Genomic DNA, 18,483 nt, shown 5'->3' on the forward strand with positions numbered 1-18,483 from the left:
TCGCCATGGAAATGACTCGCTTGGCGAGGCACTCGCGAATAAACTAAAAGGATGGAAGGGAAGTGGACATTTAAAATATCGATAGAGTGGCGTTTGCTGCCGCCAAGAGTTCTAATGGCCCCGCGTAATGTTGGACAATCATGAGAAAATATCTCTTCAAAACCTACTTTGGTCCAAAGCGGTTGCATAAGCTCCATATACGTCTAATAAAAGGACAATCTGCATTATGGATTGTCTTACTTAAAGGAGTCGAGGAGAATGAGAGGTGGAGTACAAAGTACAAGGTCTGTTCCATAAGTAGCAAGGCAGAGTTGAGAAAACAAATTACGTTGCCAGAATTGATACATTCACTGAAAAAGTCTTTGAAGTAGCTAAGCACCCATGTGCGCCCACAAACCACTGCCAGCGGGTTTTCAACGCCTCGTACGCCTTCTGGAAGGCGGCGCCCGGAATGATGCTAATCTCCTTTGTTACGGACCTTTAAAACGCTTCCACCAACCCGTGGCGGTGTCCTTTCAACACGGATTTGAGGCAGGGAAAGAGGAAGTAGTCGGGTGGGACATTGTCCAAAAAATTTGGATCCTCGCTTGAATGGTCGAGAGGCTCTTGGCAGATCCGCGGGCGAGATTCCTGTTGTTGGTCCGAGAGTACTCGCGGAACCATCTTCGCACACACCTTTCTCATGCCCATGTTTTCAGTTACCAGTCGATGCACATCACTTTTAGGGACGCCAAGTTTATCGGAAGCCATGGGAACACTTAATCTGTGATCCCTGTCCACCAAAATCTTCACTCTAGCAAGGTTTTCTTCACTTTATGAGATCGAAGGGCGTCCTCAACGTTCGGCGTCTTCAACATCCTCTCTCATCTAAGCTGCCTTCAGCATGCCATGAGTTTCATTCTCGGTTTTTCCCAATTTCACGCAAAGTTCATAACGCAGTTTAGCGATGTCACGTTTTAGAGGTTTCACACACGAACGATTCGCACTCCGTTAAGGCTCCGAGCCAATTGCCACCGGGCTCTAACCTTTCCTTAGACTCCCCTCCCTCGAACCCAGCCGGTGAAACCAACGCCCGTTCGTCCGACCGTTTATCCGGAAAAAAATGACCACTACTACCTTTGGGACTAACTTGGCTTGTACATAGACTCAAATTACCAAGTGGCACGGTTGTTTAGATACCAATTTGTTGTCAAGATACCAATTGTTTAGATGTTCCAATTTGTTGTCAAGTTCAGGGATGCAGTCAATAGTTGCCACAGGGTTGTGGAGTACCGATTCTGTTTTAAGAATGCCTTGGGTGATGATGCTCAGGACATTATAATTCGAGTGAGAAGAGCGTGCACTTCTAAATTGTTATCGGAACACGCGGTGCGATCAAGGGAAGTACGTTCATAATGGCGGAAATTCCATTGTCACATGATGAAGTAGAGACGAACATCCAACAAAGTTGTATGAATTATTGAGCCAGAAAACTGCAAGTATTCTGCCCAGCGAAACAAAAGAAGGCGGAAAGTAAAACAGAGAAATACTTATGGGATATAAGGCTCCAGAACCTCTCCATGGTATGATAATTTCCGGCTGTGTAGTGCGCACGCGGAAAGGTTTGGGGACATTTACTCCAACCGACAGATACTACTTCAGGTGGAGCATCTTGCTAAAGCGAATAAAATTCGTGACTTTTCCCAATTATTGGAAAATGATGAATATAATTTGCATTAATGGAGTTGCTTATGGCTGTCAAAGAAGGAAACGCATTTATCTGTTTGTTTAATCCATTTCCGATCACTGGCGTGATAGTGATTGATCCTAATTTATTGTTCAGAGTCGAAGGAGTCTTCGACGAGCGGTTTGGGAAATTAACCGACTCACTTCTCCTTTCATTTCGTAGGCATTCAATCACGCCAGGCACAGAAGCATGTAAATCTGAATCTTTAGGAAGCCCAAGTCCAACATTGCTGACATGTTCACGCAAACAACACACACTAGCCATTTATTAATGAAAAGTCAACCAGTATTATTCTTTATTGCTCATGATCAATTTATTTTCGCAGAATATAACGGAGTTAATTATACACGGGCAGTCTAATGGTGTCTGCGACCTTGTCCTGCACGGCTATGGCATGGCGTTCACGTGAGTGGTCTATGGCAGCTTTGGCGGAGAGTATCGACGTCTCGGATCGCGTGTCCAGTAGCGGCGGCGATAATTAAAACACTATCGCTCGCCGAAAAGTGCCAAAAAAATGGTAATCTCGTCACTCGCACCCACGTAAAATCTTTTCCCATTTATTCGTCGTAAATAAACGGAAAGATTTTAGTAGATGAAGGAAAATATATTGCACTTGAAACATATTTAGTTTTTATTTGTGACGTATAGTTTGTCCAAAAACGTTGACGCCTGGCGTTATCAGGAAAACGTGGCTGATGTCGGTGCCAAACAGCGGATCACATTTTCAAATAATGCTAATTATATATATATATATATATATATATATATATATATATATATATATATATATATATATATATATATATATATATAATATGTAAAAACACAGATTTAGATTTTTAGAATATTTTCTTTGTGTTTCTATATTCTAAAAATCTAAATCTGTGTTTTTACATATTTGTGCGTCGCCGAAGAGCGTTCCATTTCGAAGATATTTTATATATATATATATATATATATATATATATATATATATATGTAAAAACACAGATTTAGATTTTTAGAATATTTTCTTTGTGTTTCTATATTCTAAAAATCTAAATCTGTGTTTTTACATATTTGTGCGTCGCCGAAGAGCGTTCCATTTCGAAGATATTTTATATATATATATGTATATATATATATATATATATGTATATATATATATAATCATATATATATATATATATATATATATAATATTTTTAACTTTTATTTCAAATCACCTTTGTCATAAAAATCAATGGTCATATATATATATACATATATATATATATATATATATATATATATATATATATATATATATATATATATATTAGCTGAATACCCGGCTTTGCACGGGTTAGGGAGGAACAATAATATAAATATACTACATAAATAAAAACAACAAATTATAAAGTACAGTAATACACTACTTCATACAAATTTAAGAATCTTTTTTATTTAACACCTGTTTATAAACTACATTTTTTGTTTCATATCCAGGAGAAAGAATATATAAATTTTTAGGCGAACCTACTCTGGAGCAAGCAGCATAAAGTTGCCCGTGGCTAAAACATGGCGATCTTAGATCAACACCACAAAACTTTAAAGACTGTCCCTGTGATTTATTAATGGTAATTGAAAAAGCTAGCCGGACTGGAAACTGTAATCTTTTAAAGTTGAAGGGAAGATCAGTTGGGATTAGAGGTATCCGTGGAATAAAAATTATTTCACCTTTTCCAGTTAAAATGACTGCCTGGATTATATTTTTCATTAATTTTGTCACACACAATCGTGTCCCATTGCAGAGTTTTGGTGGATCTAAATTTCGCAATAAAATGATTGGAGATCCTACTTTAAGTATAAGGCGATGTTGTGGCAATCCAGCTGGATCAAGTGAATTTAGGAATTCCGTTGGATAATTGACGGCTTCGTCAGCATCCACTACGGTATCAACTGATTTATATTCAATCACGTCTCCTGGCAGCATGGCTAGTATCTCCTGGTTAATTTCATTATCATCATCGTTCTTAGGAGCAAGAATGGCTCTTTCTGGCAACCATTCTAAATTTTTATAATTTTGATTAACGTTAGGATAGACTGCTTGTATCATATCGCGGACAGTTTTCACCGATTCACATAAATCTGATGACAATTTTATCATACCAGATGCTTCAATAACTAATCTATCTTCTCCAATCTCCAAAAGTTTATTTGCAAAATTTTGAGCATTCCCATCTCTTAAGAGGATTCGCATGTTTTGTTTAAGGCTAATTTCTTGGACATGATTCCATAGAACAGAATGTTTTAAACAGGCATAAATTTCATCGGCTGGAGTCGATTTTGGAATGACAGGCAGAGTTTGACGGAAGTCTCCACACAGGAGTACCAGAGCTCCTCCCATTAAACTGCAGTTTCCTCTAAGATCTTGAAGTGTTGCGTTGAGGGCCTCAAGAGATTTTTTATGAGCCATCGTACACTCATCCCATACTATCAATTTACAATCTATAAGAACTTGTGCCTGGCCGCTTGTTTTATTTATATGACATGTGGGATTTTCTTGTCGGGAATTATTAAGTGGCAACTTAAGGGCAGAGTGGGCTGTTCTTCCTCCTTCCATTAATGTCGCTGCAATACCTGAAGATGCAACGGCTAGAGCAATTTCTCCATGAACCCTGATTTCAGCGAGAACTAAATTAATTAAAAATGTTTTTCCCGTGCCACCAGCAGTATCAAGAAAAATGATACCTCCTTCTTGTTTATCTACTTGATCCATTATTGTTTCGTACGCGAATTTCTGATCTTCATTAAGAAGTGGCTTTTTATCCGTGATGTATGCTTCTGAGTCTAAGACAGTGTAGCTAGTTTCACGTATATAATCTGGATAAAATACACCTTGTTGATTTTGTACAGGTGCAAAAAGACCGAGTTCCACTAAAGTCTTGTTAACCATGGCGATACACTTTTCCTCCAAAATAATCAAAGTTTTATTAAAAATGTCGGAGTTAAACGTAATACCCAATGTAGGATTTTCACTTCGAACTTTAGCCAGTATATCCTCACTCAATGATTCTTTATATTTTTCCCATATTGTTTTTGGGTTAGATGGATTACAGGAGGTTATTATGATGGCAAACAAAATTCGGATTTGTCCTGGAAGAGAAATCAAACTGGCCTCTCGCAGTGAGTCATCCCAGTGTTGATCTCCTTCTAGCAACCCTAAATTCTGGCAAGCTTCTCTGAATGTCTCACATATTTTTCGGTTTACCGTTCTTAATTTGGCAAATGAGCGAGGTCCTCTAATGGTATGTAGAAGCATTCTTAAAAAATAACATTCGGCGTTGTTAGGATGGACTGTGTAGACTCGGCCCAATGCGTCACATGAATAAATATTATTCTCAGGATCAAAGTTGCCCATTTTTCTTCTACAAAAGAATTTCCTTGATGTATTCCACGTATAATATCTCGGCAATTCTGAATACAATAGTGTTCTTGCAAAAGTATCCTGCTGGCATAGTTGGAAAAATGCTGTTTCTATGACAGCAAAAAGTAAACAAATTACATACATACAAACAAACACTCTCCTATATATATAGATATATATATATGTGTATATATATATATATATACACATAAAAAAGTAAACAAATTACATACATACGAACAAACACTCTCCTATATATATAGATATATATATATATGTGTATATATATATATATATATATATATATATATATATATATATATATATATATATATATATATATATATATATATATATATATATATATATGACCATTGATTTTTATGACAAAGGTGATTTGAAATAAAAGTTAAAAATATTTTATTTTGAGCCTAAGTGCTAAGAAGTTAAGTGCTAAGGTAAGTTTTCCTTGCAGCCAAGGAAGTGCTAAGAAGACTTCCCTGAAGTAATAAAGCCGCCAAGAAACAACGCAGAAGAACACAAAACGTCTTCATAGTCCCAAGGACTGGTACGACGAATGGGAAGCCTCCGCAAAGAGGTAGTCACATAGGGCGAGGAAGAATCAAGACCCCCATTCCCTTCCCGATTCCCGTTCCGTACCGATTCCTCATCCGATACCCATTCTCTGGGCCCATCGGTCGAGACACCAGAGATGGCCCTTTCGCCTTGTCCCGCTTCCTCGTCCCTACTTCCCGGTGCCTGAGTCCCATTGCTTAAAGGGTTAAGTAAAAGACGAATAAGCCGAATACGAATGCACTTCGATTCTGTACTCTATTTTGTACCAAAATCTGTACTTTGGGTCCAGAGTTTCGTTAAAATGAGGCTCTGTGAAAAGGGGGAATAGGCATTCATTGCCTTTTCGCCCACAACCACGCTCACAATTTATTGAAGCAATGAATTAAGGGAATACAACTACCGCACTCTTCAGATTTTTAAATTCTATCAAACAATTTAACTTAAAGTATTTTATACCCGGCAAAAAGTGGTTTTATGACCGAGTTTGAGTAGGTACTTCATATTGCTTCACTAAACTTTGGGGCGTTTGTGTTAGAGAGCTCAGTTTCCACAATCAAGTGTTATAAAATATCATTGTATTTAAAGTCCTACGAGAAATTGTAGCTCGGGTAGCGATACTTTCACTTTCTAAATCAAATTTGCCAGCCAGCAAAGAAGTTAAAGGCATTAAAAATGAGAAATTGAAATTTTGACAGGCTAAACTTAAGAATTAGTATCAACAAAGCCACGTAGCTCTGAACGAAAATAAAGTATGAAAGATATATTCAATAAGGAAATGATGCTAGAAGAAAATGGAATATTTATATTATTCCTAAGCATAATGTTTTAAGAATGACATTTCAAGCCACTGGAATAATTTGGCCGTAAAGAAAAAAATACCGGTGTCACGGAATTGGTAAGTCCACTTATTTTGTGGATAATTTTCGTGCATTTTGTGCTCCAATAATATTTTGACCCTTTGACGACTCATACGCAACTACACAAGTATTCATTATTGGAACAATAAGATATTTTACATTATGCATTTGCTATTTATAAGATTATTTGCTGGTTATAAGAAACATAACCACACGTTGTATCTTCCTTGCCTCCAGCTTCAGACACTCCGAGCTTTCTCCAGCCGATTCCCGGAATTGCCTCGTTCAGATGATTTGGGTGCGGCGACCCAACGACGCACGTGCATACGTTTCCGGGCAACCGGAGAGAGAATCCCAGGGTCCAGACGGCCGCAGGGAAAGGGCGGGGAACAAGGCCCTCTCTCTCTCACATAGGTGCGATCGTACACATATGTATAAGCGAATGGTGAATTGCGGTCGGGGCAGGAAGAGCGGATGGGTCGGGCAAGGGGGGAGGAGAGATGGGGGTGGGTGCGGGGCGGGGAGGAGAGGGGGGGTTGGTAGGTGCGGACGCGAGCGGGCGCTTTTCGGGTGGTGCTTGAGTGTGAGGGGATGGTTGAAAAAAATTGATTCGTTGGAGGGGGTGGCAGGGGGTGTAAAATCCCTTTGAGAGAAAGGGAGAAAGAAACAAAAGGCTTCGGCGTCGGAGGCGGGCATTAAAGGAGGAGACTTCCCTCTCGCCACACCTCAACAAAGGGATTCTGTGGTTCCCGAGCAGCGCGAGGGGGGAGGGGGGGATGCTGGAAGGTGCCTGAGGGGTGCGGTGTCCGTTCCCTTTGTTGCCCCTTTCGTTGTTGTTGCTCTCTTTAATGGCTTCCCCCTCTCTCTTTCCCTCCGAGGCGGCTGCGAGCGGGCACACGTGTGCCGCTGCGTGGTCGACTGGGGGCGGGAGAGAGGGAGGGGGGTGGAGGCTGCCGGGGCGAAGGGGGCCGCGAAGGGGCGAGTGGGGCGGAGAGAGAGAGAGAGAGAAGGGGGGATGATGCAGTGGAAGGGAAAATACATGAGAGAGTCAAGGAAGAGCGTGTTCCTAGACAAGTTACGGCGGTCTTCAGCGCTGGATTCCTAAATTTCTCTCAGAATGCCAATAAAAGTGATGCCGCGTGGATGGAAAACAAAGTTGCGTAAAGTAATGCAAGGTTTGTATAAAAAGTATCAGTAACAATGTTTTCCTGTCGTGGGTGACAAGTGCTGAATTCAAACCGTCGGTTAAGTGTGCGCAAACCATTATGAATGCAAATAGGACAATGGGGAAGATCTGCGCTAAATTCTTCCTGAAGTTCTTTGGACAGACGACCAAGAGCAGAGTCTAGTGTCTGCTTGCGAAGACCCACAATGGCATCTCAACGATTTCCGAGCCTCCTTACAATCCGGAATTGGTACCAGCAGACTATTATTCCTATTGCCAAGAGTGAAATCATCCCTCCAAGGACACCACCAAGGGGACAACCCTAAGGGCCGTCAAATAAGCTTGCACGCGTACCCTTGAGGAACTTCCGGAATCCGCCTACCTCCGGGAGCCTTCGAGACGTGGAAAAACCGCTAAAAAAGTGTACCAACGCTCAAGGGTGATGCACTTTTTGAAGGATCAAGGCTGATGTAATTGAGAAGAATTTTTGTGCATTGTGGCCCTATCTAAAATATATCTATTTTTCCGAAACGTTTAATACAAACCATGTATTTCAATTGGTTTAGAGGAAATATGAGCCATCATAAATTTGTCGAATATCCAATATATTTAACGCCATTTTCATATTTACTTTAATTGGAACTCTATTGCAAATGGATTGGCCCAAATTAGATGGGAAAATACTCATTTCCTTATGTGGATATTGTGGTCACGTGGAGTGCCCCGAAGAGGAGTTTGGACCTAAAATGGGATCTACGGATCGTTTATATTTTCATGTTCAATTTTTTTAACTTTTTTTCTTCGTCCGCTGCAGCGATTGCGGAATAAAAACCTTAAAAATTGAAAAAAGGTGTATTGACGATTAAAGGAATTGACATTTATCGAGGGAAACTACCTGATGAATATGTTACCTGAAATATTTTTGGCGTCGAGGTTTGAGAAATTTCAGATTCAAAATAAAATATAAACTGCAGATATTTTAGTTTAAAGTAGTCAAGTTGGTTAAATGATTGAACAAGGGTCCAATGCACAAAATACAGTCTTTGAGGGTGATGTTACAATCGAAAATGTTCGTAAATCATCCAAAATAGTGATCTAACCGGAGGCTGTTTCGAGTTTTGGAACTCATTTAATACGTATTAAGCCCTATTTGGCGTGTTAAATCCACTCGTCAACTCGAGGATAGGTGTCAGCTCCATTCTCATTTGCCACTTTCGCGAAAATGACGAATTTACCACGGACACCTGATCACAGAAAAATCGCCTGGACTCAGGGCGGCCTGAGGCGTCATCAGAAATGGAGTCCGGACGCTTCTCTGAATGTGCGTGTTCCATATATTGTAATAAAATCACGATAAAAGTGGAGATTATGTGGAAAATATTAAATACATATTTACCGCTATTATTATTCTATTTTCATTTGCAAAGTCGTTACTCTGATCGACGAGTAAATCGTATCGTAAATTTATAGAGGGGCTATTAAAAACTTGACGTTATAAGTAAAATTTTCGTGGAAATGCAGCTCTCAAGATTAAAGCATTTTGGATTTCAGGGCGAGAGAAATATTTTCGCGGCTTGGCTCCGAATAGCACTGAATCTTGCTGGAGCCATGAGTGACGCCGGTTTCCTGGAGACCAGGGCTTCAAACCTTTTGTAGGGCGGTTCATTTCCATCAATTGTATTTGCAAGTGGTGACATCGGATGATCCCAGGGATTTAAAGTGTTCATTAGATAATTTCACCTGAGACCAAACACAAACTTATTTGAAAACTCTTGCCTAACTCTGGTATGCAGATTATCGTCACATATTAATGCGCATGGCGTGTCGGGAAAGACAATCCCATTATCATGAACGATTAGAGAGAAAAATATTAACCATCTGGCCGGGACAAATTCAGAAAGTTAAGCACTGAAAATAAGCATACAAACCGAGTCATAATGGACTTATTGAGTAAAAATATAACTTGATGTAAAGGAATGATTATCTCATCATTAATTTTATGATTATTGCCAACAATCAGTTTATTTCAGTTCTAAAGCAATTGGTAGTTATTTATTCTTTTAATATTAAACCCATGAAGCTTGGCAGCTGATAGGCATAGACCCACTATTCATGAATGTAATTCTAAAAAAAGCAGCATGCCATATCATTGAATGCAGGTAAACTTGATAGCCATTAGCGGAAGAGATTTCTCTTTCTTTATAGATATAGTCGTCGAAGAATTTGCACTTTCTGTAATTTTTTGAAACGGTTGTTTTTTAATTTAATTTTTACAAATAAATAAAGAATAGAGTGAACAAATATGCATAACCCTGGAATACTAAGTCGTGAATGATATTAAATAGGCAATACATTTTTTTACTAATATCAGACGCATGTCAATTATCAATACATTTCAATTATTTCTTCAATTAAAATATCAAATGGAAAGTGTAATCATTGGAATCGATTAAAAATTTCAAATAAATCATCGTTCGTACTCACACCTTTTTTAACACACGCAGTGTCCTTAACTTTATCGTGAGAAACTCGACCAACCGAGTGATAGCGATAATACGATCGGAAAGAGCCATTTCCCATCTCGGCGCGAGGTTTGTAAGCAAACGCAAGACGCTGAATGGTACATCGATCATCGTCCCAATAAATTCGAACGTCTCAAAGTAAGTATTTTTTAAACCTCTTATCGCCAGTTTGCCCCAACAGGAAAGAGTCCATTTATGAATAACCACCCCGACGGTCCAATGAATCCTAAGCAGGGGCATTAATAGTAATTGGAAGCTGTATCCACCAGAAGAGCACTCGGCGTCGACGCAAATCCAGAGCCGTCACACTCCGACGACGCGAAGATTCGATCCCAGCTCACCCGAGGCGATTGCGTCCGACGGCGCGGAAAAAGGGATTCCCTGCCGTCCCGAGATAATGGACTTGGGACCGTTTTCAAGGCAAGAACAAGTGGGCAAAGGAACGGGGGTGCCTTTCAACGGGGCCTTACCGCCTTGAAGTATACAGTGACCAAGGATGGGGGCTTTCAATATAAATCGATGAAACGCGGAATTCCATGTAGCAGCTACGATCCGGGATTTCTAAATGGAGTAAAAATGTTCTGGAGGAAAAATGGGCCGTCCAGGAGGGAGACGATATTACTGCGATCCATTTTCGAAATATTCAGATATCCGCCGGTATCTTCATTGCACCTGGAATTGTCGGGGAGGTCGAATAAAGTCTAGGATGAGTCATAGTCCCTTCATTGTAGTCTTTTGTCCATTGTGCCACAAGCACCGTTGCTGCCGAACCTTGCGCATCTTTTTTTATTACAATTGAAATTTCGCCTCTCATCTACAATCCCTATTCGCATTTTGAAAAAATACTCTTTCCTAAAGACTAATTAAAAAGTTAAAATATTTGTGACTCAGTTAAAATAATAATTTCCGCGTTTTTAAAATAGAAATAGAGGTTTAGTTGTTTAGATCGACTCCGCTATTTGAAAAATGTAGACAATCGATCCAAGAGTCTGTTTTTCGTTTGCCAACTAAGGTTTAGCTCCAAAATCGACTAGCCACAACCAAACAGTTCAATATATGGCTCAAACTACAATTACGTACAGGTAACGTTATTTATTTTCACTTGCCCTGCAAACCATCACTAGGATGTGTGGCAGGGGGTGAATACAAAACAAAATAATTTTTACTCGAACATAATCCTACCGCGGTTGGACAAATGTTATTCTAATCCCTTACCGTTCGTCGTAAAAATGACATCTTAATTCTATCGGCTCTGCACTTAATCTCTCTAATCAACATCCTGGGTCCCACAGGGTAGCGTCATCGATACTTTCTTCTTTCTCATTTACATTACTGATGTTACCTCAAAACTAAAAAGCCAAATAAGACCGTTTGTCGACGACACTGCAATACACAAGGAAATAGCAAACGGCAGAGATCGCCACAAAATAAACATGGGCTTAAACAACGTTAAAAATCTGTGTACAGAATGGGGTTTGGGTTTGAGTGCTAAAAAAATTAAATAAGGCCGTACACTTCTCAAAAATTAAAAAAAAAACGTGCAGACGATAGGTGCAGGTGTTAGGGTGAACGTCACGTAAAATAATGAGGGTCGTCATCGCTTCCGATCTTGCACGGAGAAAACAGACACTACTTACGTCGGGGGCCTAAAGAAACTGGCTTCCATCAAACGTGTAGATGGAAACTGTAGAGAAGTGAAAGTGAAGAAGACGTGATATTTTTCTTTAGCAAGACCCCATTTATAAAGGTTTGCTTATTGTATGTTAAACAGAGGAAACGTGAAATTAATTTTAAGTTACTTCATTTTATTTATATCCATTAATATTTTGAAATTCAATACATAGTACACGCACATCTATTGCAAAAATCTCGGGAATAAGACCTGCGAGCTCATTGCCACAATTATTTGAGGCATGGCAAACCCGAATCTTCGGTGGATCCCTTCCGTAATGATAGACATTAACTAAAATGTGATTAGGGATAGTCATGGCTTTTTGGTTTTGGGAAAAACTCTTTCACGAAGCCACTCTCTCAACGACTCGATACGGCCCTCGGAGTGAGAGGTGAGCACTCTCACGTGCATTGGCAGAACTAAACCAAGGAGAGCCATACACACGCAGAGAGAATGGCTCCGTTGCGGATGGCAGGAAGGTTGTCACAATTAGGAAGCGAATTTAAGCCGCGTGCCGCTCGATCGTAACACACACGAGTGCCCCCGCGCCTGCTCCCACGCGCTAGTTGGTGCGGATGAAATCATAAGTGGCGACCAGGAAAGCCTCGGTTGGGATAAGGCTCCCTCCCTCGCCCGCCACTCCCCCCCACCCATACCCACCCGCTCATCCCACCCTCCACGGCGACACTTGAAAAGGCATCCTCGCGAAAACGCATCCTTTCAGAATATGATTCGAGAGGGAAGCGAAGATTTTCAGTGTGAAATCACTAGAATCTCGTTACAGTCTCGACTTAAGTTGGTGCTGGCGGGCCCTGGGAACGGTGTGGTGTGCCGGTGTCACTTTTACGACCGTGCTAAGGGCCGGCACCGACACGAACCCTCTCTCTCCCTTTCCCCCCCACCCTTGGAAGCCCCGCCCTAGCGGTATCGTAAATCAGGAACTGGAGTGAGAGGAAGTAAGCAGGGGAAACTGTTTACTCGGGGTCGTATTATATAAAGCTTCTTGTTTCCCGACCGAAGCCTTCCCTGTTTGAGCACTCGCCTCGCTCATAAATAAGTTGATGTCCTCCCACCGTGCCTTGCCCAGGATACGAAGCTGAAATAGCCGGGCGGATAATCTATGAGTTAGTATAGAGTGAAATGTATGAATCAGAAAACCATATGACAATAGTTCTAAGCATCGAAGTATAAACAAGCGCCCAATCGGATTTCCAGGACACTTAGAGGCGGTTATTCGAGGTCGTCAATTTTAGAAGAAAAATGAGTTGAGTGAAGTTTGAGTAATAATTGCACGTGTATTGATTGCGTATTATTGCACTGTATTATGTGCATTAATTAGGTTTTAGGGGTGGGGCACGCAGCCCGTTGACGAAACTTAACTCTTAGCGTTTCATTTTTCATCGACTCGACACCCTCCAGCCGTTTATCGCAGGCATTTTGCCAGCGTCCAATTCAACGTCACAAGTGCTGTGGGTAACAAAGATAAGTCAGAGGAGACTATTTCCTATGACATGGGAGTTACGACAGAATCTCGAGGATTCACAGAATAGAGCTGCTGACACGAAATCGTTGGATTTCCTTTTCCCTCCTCCATCCTCAGCGAGTGGTGCGCATCACTTGGTCGACGCCGGATCATCCATCCTTGTGCAATGCAGACTCCGTTCAGGCTCGGGTCTCTCCCGATTGGCTGTTGATCTCCTTCTACTCGTCATCGTCATTTTCTTGATCGCCCTGGCTTCTTCGCCCGACTAAGGGCGTACCTTCTGTCTCCATTGGAGTATTTTCCTTGCAAATGGATTTCTCTCGCCTACTTTGCCAGAGAGATTCGCGGAAGCCTTTCGCTCCGCCAATTAATTCAGCGTCATCGAACTCAGCGAGTCCAATGGCCCTGAATGAGGCTTTTTTCCGCGATGACGTATTTCTCGCGATAGCCGGGTCTAATGCATCCCTCTATGCTCCATCAATCAATTGGGTTTCTATTCGCTCTCCTCCGACGCGTGCTGCTCCGTACTCATGTGGAATGCGATTTACTGCTCCCGGGGTCATCCCTTCACTCGAACGATTCGCCTTCTTAGTTTACCTTTATATTGTGGATCATCCCAATATTGGGGTTTCAAAATACCTGCAGCTACCTATTTATTTAAATTTGTGCAAATAGTCAAATTAATTCATATACTTAGAGGGTGGTCCATCGACTCACTCTCACTCAATATTCACTAATAAGTATTACTCATGCCTTTTTTCTACCCATGCTCTTGTAAAAAATCCTGCCGCGTTTATTGTCGTCACATGATTATTGTTTAAAGATGAGCATCTTATTTCAACAACTCAGGGGCTAAAATCTATTGCTTTCACAATTTGAGCGAATAACCGGCATCGTTTGGTTTGAACAGGGTTGCAACGAGCCCCTTCATGGGAAGTGGTCTCACGGCGTGAGAATTAGAGTTTGCCAAAATACATTTATTTTCCCCGCATTCGCAAAGTCCGGAACTGACGAGACTGATTTAACAACTTTATTTATGTTTGCATACAAGATTTTTCGGTTTTAAATTTCCATATCGACTCTCAAAGTCATTAAAAATTATAAAATTATGTGGAATGCATAAAACTGTAAATAATTAAGGTGTAAGTAATAGATGAGAAGGCAGGGAGTTTACATTTTCAATAAAAACTGACATAAATAGTAGTTGTGCGTAGTGGTGGCATAAATAGTAGAGCGTTGTGGACCGAATTATCAGGAGAAATTTAAAATGAACAGTATCCATAACCAGTCCGGGCCAATTTAATTTAATCAATGCCAGCATTTCTATATCATGAGGGTAAAAAGTAATGTTACACTTCCGCGATAAAGATTTATTGTTTAAAGACCATGGTTTCGATGCAGCCCATCATCATCATCATCATCACATACATCAACATCTTTATCGTGGAAGTGTAAAGTTTCTTTTTATCCTCATGATGAAGGAATTCCACAAGGTTAAACCTGAAACTGTTATGTTTAAGCATTTCTATAATTTATCGGAACTTAAATTTACATTTGTAATGGCGTTAGGTGACAGTCACATAAATATCTTCCCATATCGCTACTTAATTAATTAAAGCACTCAGTTTGAATACGAAAGGGGAAGAGAAATGATGTCACTTCATCTTCGACCCCTCTTAAACCCACTTCATCTTCAGCTTAAACCCCTCCCCCCCCATCTCCATCTGATGAGTACCTTACACAGGAGAAAGAGGAAGAAGCAATGGCTTCGGGCGACAGCACGGCGATCGTTCCTCCTCGCCCCACTCTACTAACTGGAGTGGGGCGATGTTTGATCACCCGCCGTAGAGTCCAGGTCTGGCGCCGTGCGATTACCGCCTCTTCCCAGCGATGAAGGCGTGGCATGCATTACATAGCTTTGCTAGTGACGGAGAATTGTATGCTGGCGTATAAAAAAGTGGTTAAAATGCTTAATTAAATTACTGCATCGTTGTGATTAATGCCTCCATTGGAATGACGACTATGCAGAAAGATAGTTTAATGTCCCTGTCGAATGTATATATATTAAAACATTGTCTCGTCACTAGGTTCATATTTTATTTCAAAATGTAACTTACTTTTTGGACAGTACTCGTACCTTTTAAGCTATGAAGGTACACTAAACTATGTGTGTACACAATGCACTCGACCCCGGGTGCAAGCTGCGAGTGATGGGTGGGGCAAGACTCCGACCCGGGGAAATGCCGGGGGAGAGCAGTACTCACCTCCGGAGCTGCCGCTTGGCGAGGATGAGCGCCATGAGGAGGATGTTGGCCGCCATGCCGAGCGCCCCGAGGGCGAAGATGACGGCCGCCTCGGTCGTCCCGCCGGGGTGGCACTGGAACACGCGGGTGGCGTTGCCCGTGGCGTTCGCCGCCGTGGATCCGCTCCCGAAGCGCAGGTTGGCCCCGATCATCGCGGCCGCCGAGCCTGCGGACGCGAGGACGATGATTAGACGGAGAGTGACGGGAGGGACAGCCACCGGCAGAATCGCCCTTGCGCAAGGGGCACTTCGACCGAAGGACATTCTTCCACATCGATAGATTTTTAGAGCTAATATTACATTAGGGGCAGTCAAATGAAAAACGAACACCCTCCATATCACACGATGTCCGCGCGAAAGGTGGCAACACTGTTGTCACAGAGCGATACTGCCATCGCTGTGGTAGGAGAACTGATTAGTGACAGCCCACAGGCTTCACGAATTTGTCGGGTGATGATGTCCTCCTCGGTGCGCGGTGACTGGTGTATATTGTGTTCGTCCAGCAGTAGAGATGAAGAGGCAAGCAAAGAAGAACAGAGGGGTGTGGTTTGTAACACTGGTGGTTGAGGGCGCTGGGGTACGTGGATTTCATCGCATGTCTTTGCTGTGCAGGGCGGTGCATGCACTGCATATCCCCGTCGAGTGTGCACGAGTGGCATATGCAGGAGATTCCGAGAAGGGCGCAAAACACGCTGCAAAGACGATGCACCCCTTGGACAGGCCCATCGAGCCATTACCCCTGATGTGATAGGGCGGATTGATGGCCTTACCCGGGAAAACCTTTGGGTTGATTAATGGCCTTATCCGGGAACACATCCTCCGTACAGGACCTTGTTGTCATCTTCACGTCTTTTTGAGGACCTAAAGAAAGACATCTGTTTTATTCGGCCGGACGTCGGTTTCATTCGGACTAGGATGTGGTGACGTGCCCCCTTCTACAGAAATGGAATCGACCGTTTCGTCTCCCAGTGGTATAAATGCATCATTGCGAAAACATTCCACGGTCACCTTGACGCAGGAGTTTGGTTTTATTTCGTCTGTTCCTCATACATAATCGAAATTTCAGCTGCGACCCATGAATGAACTGAGTGAGAAATTTGTTCGTAGAAATGAGGTGAGGGCATTGTTGGGGTGGATATTGAAGGAAATGGCGACTTAAGTTTAAGATGAAAATTTGGATGAATAAGGCGGATGAAGAGTGGGAAGATGCACTATAAGCATATTCAAATATTTGGACGTAGATGAAAATAATAAAACAAGAACCGTCCTCTTTATGCCGTGCATTTCAATTCCATCAACCGCCATTTCGGCTCGTGAGAAAAAAATATTTTTCAATAAAATCACGAAATATTGCCACTTTGTGTCATAATAGGCGGATATAGGAATTTTGGGAAGGTGCAAATGTGTGGTGTCCCTATTCCATGAGAGAGCACTCATATGAAGCTACGATATCCCGCAGGCGGAAGATATTTTTCATTGGTATCCCGATTCCTACTTAAGATGCTTTGCGGAGAGCATTTAGAGTGAGTACGCCGTCCCGAACGGTGACCTGTGTGGCCCCTTGGCGCCTTCCGTTTTTAGAGCAGGCGAATATCAACGCCGGATTTTCTCTCCACCCTTCATTCTCTCCCGTCCATCCCTAATGATGCAAGTGACCTCAGCTGTCGGTCGCCTCCCCTAAATACTACTAATACTCAATTTGGGTTTGCGATTTATAATGAGGCCGACAAGTGTGTCGCCGGCTTCAAGAAAGATTTCCCCGTCCAGACAAAGTATGCCTCACAACATAACATGGAAGAATATCTAAAGACATGACAAAGCCAATCCTCCAAAACCCAGAAATAAAACCTTTGGTCTCCTGGATTGATGTTCGACAGGGACAAGCATTCCGGCCCGGGAAACATAATTTCGTACCTTTCCCCAAAGGAAATAAAGTCGAGCGGATAAACTGAAAACGAAGAAGGGTAAAGGAATCTTAATTAATGGAATGGGGAAAGCAAGTCACAAATAACAAGTCGACGCACACCACTTTTAGGGATGCCGAGAACATCCTAAACCATGGAATAAATAATGTGCGATCCCCGTTCAAACAAAGCCTCCACTCCTGCAAGATTTTCTTCACATTTTGAGGTCGAAGGGCGTCCCGAACGTTCGGTGTCTTCAACATCTTCTCTACCCTCCCAAAACAACTTGAGCCAATCAAAAACACCCGATCTGCCGATGACGTTATCTCACCATATGCTGCCTAGAGCATGGTATAGTAAATCTCTTTTCCGGTTTGCCCAGTTTCACGCACATTTTGATGGCGAAGCGATGTTTTAATAACCAGTTTATAACGAAGCATAACGAGTTCATGTTATAGAGGATTCGCAAGCGATCGATCCGCGCTCCACCATGGCTAGGAGCCAACTATCACCAGCCTCTTCTGAGACTCCCCTCCCTCGAACCCGGCCAGAGGAACCGCCGCCCGTCCGTCCGTCTATCCGGGAAAGCATAAGCCGTACTACTTTTAGGGCAGACCTTGAACGCAGTCTCTGTAAAAATTGCATAATAAATTTTACCTAAATATATTATCTTGAGTTCCTACGTTTTTATCCTTAATTGAAGTCGAAAATTATAATTAACCTAAATAGTTATCAATGTAGCCAACCATTTTACTCCACTATAAAATTCACGGTCAACTCATATAACTTATAAGGCCTTGCGAGCTAAGTGAGGACATTCTTCTCATGTCCGTGCCCCTACATCCTCCGACTTCCTGTTCCTGTCATTTCCCTCCTTCCTCAGAGGGG

The 18,483-nt window shown here is 41.9% G+C and overlaps 1 protein-coding gene across 1 annotated transcript in view; it reads right to left on the reverse strand.

The window, feature by feature from the left end:
- LOC139689857 (uncharacterized) overlaps positions 1-15,955 on the reverse strand; it is a 152,484-nt gene extending 136,529 nt beyond the window's left edge. The window contains exon 1 of the mRNA XM_071586952.1: positions 15,654-15,955. Within this exon, the coding sequence (XP_071443053.1) occupies positions 15,654-15,955 (302 nt within the window). The remainder of the gene's footprint in view (positions 1-15,653) is intronic.
- Positions 15,956-18,483: the final 2,528 nt, after the last annotated feature.

This window comes from Hetaerina americana, unplaced genomic scaffold, assembly GCF_022747635.1.
Source record: "Hetaerina americana unplaced genomic scaffold, ioHetAmer1.1.p SCAF_28, whole genome shotgun sequence".
Classification (NCBI taxonomy): domain Eukaryota; kingdom Metazoa; phylum Arthropoda; class Insecta; order Odonata; family Calopterygidae; genus Hetaerina; species Hetaerina americana.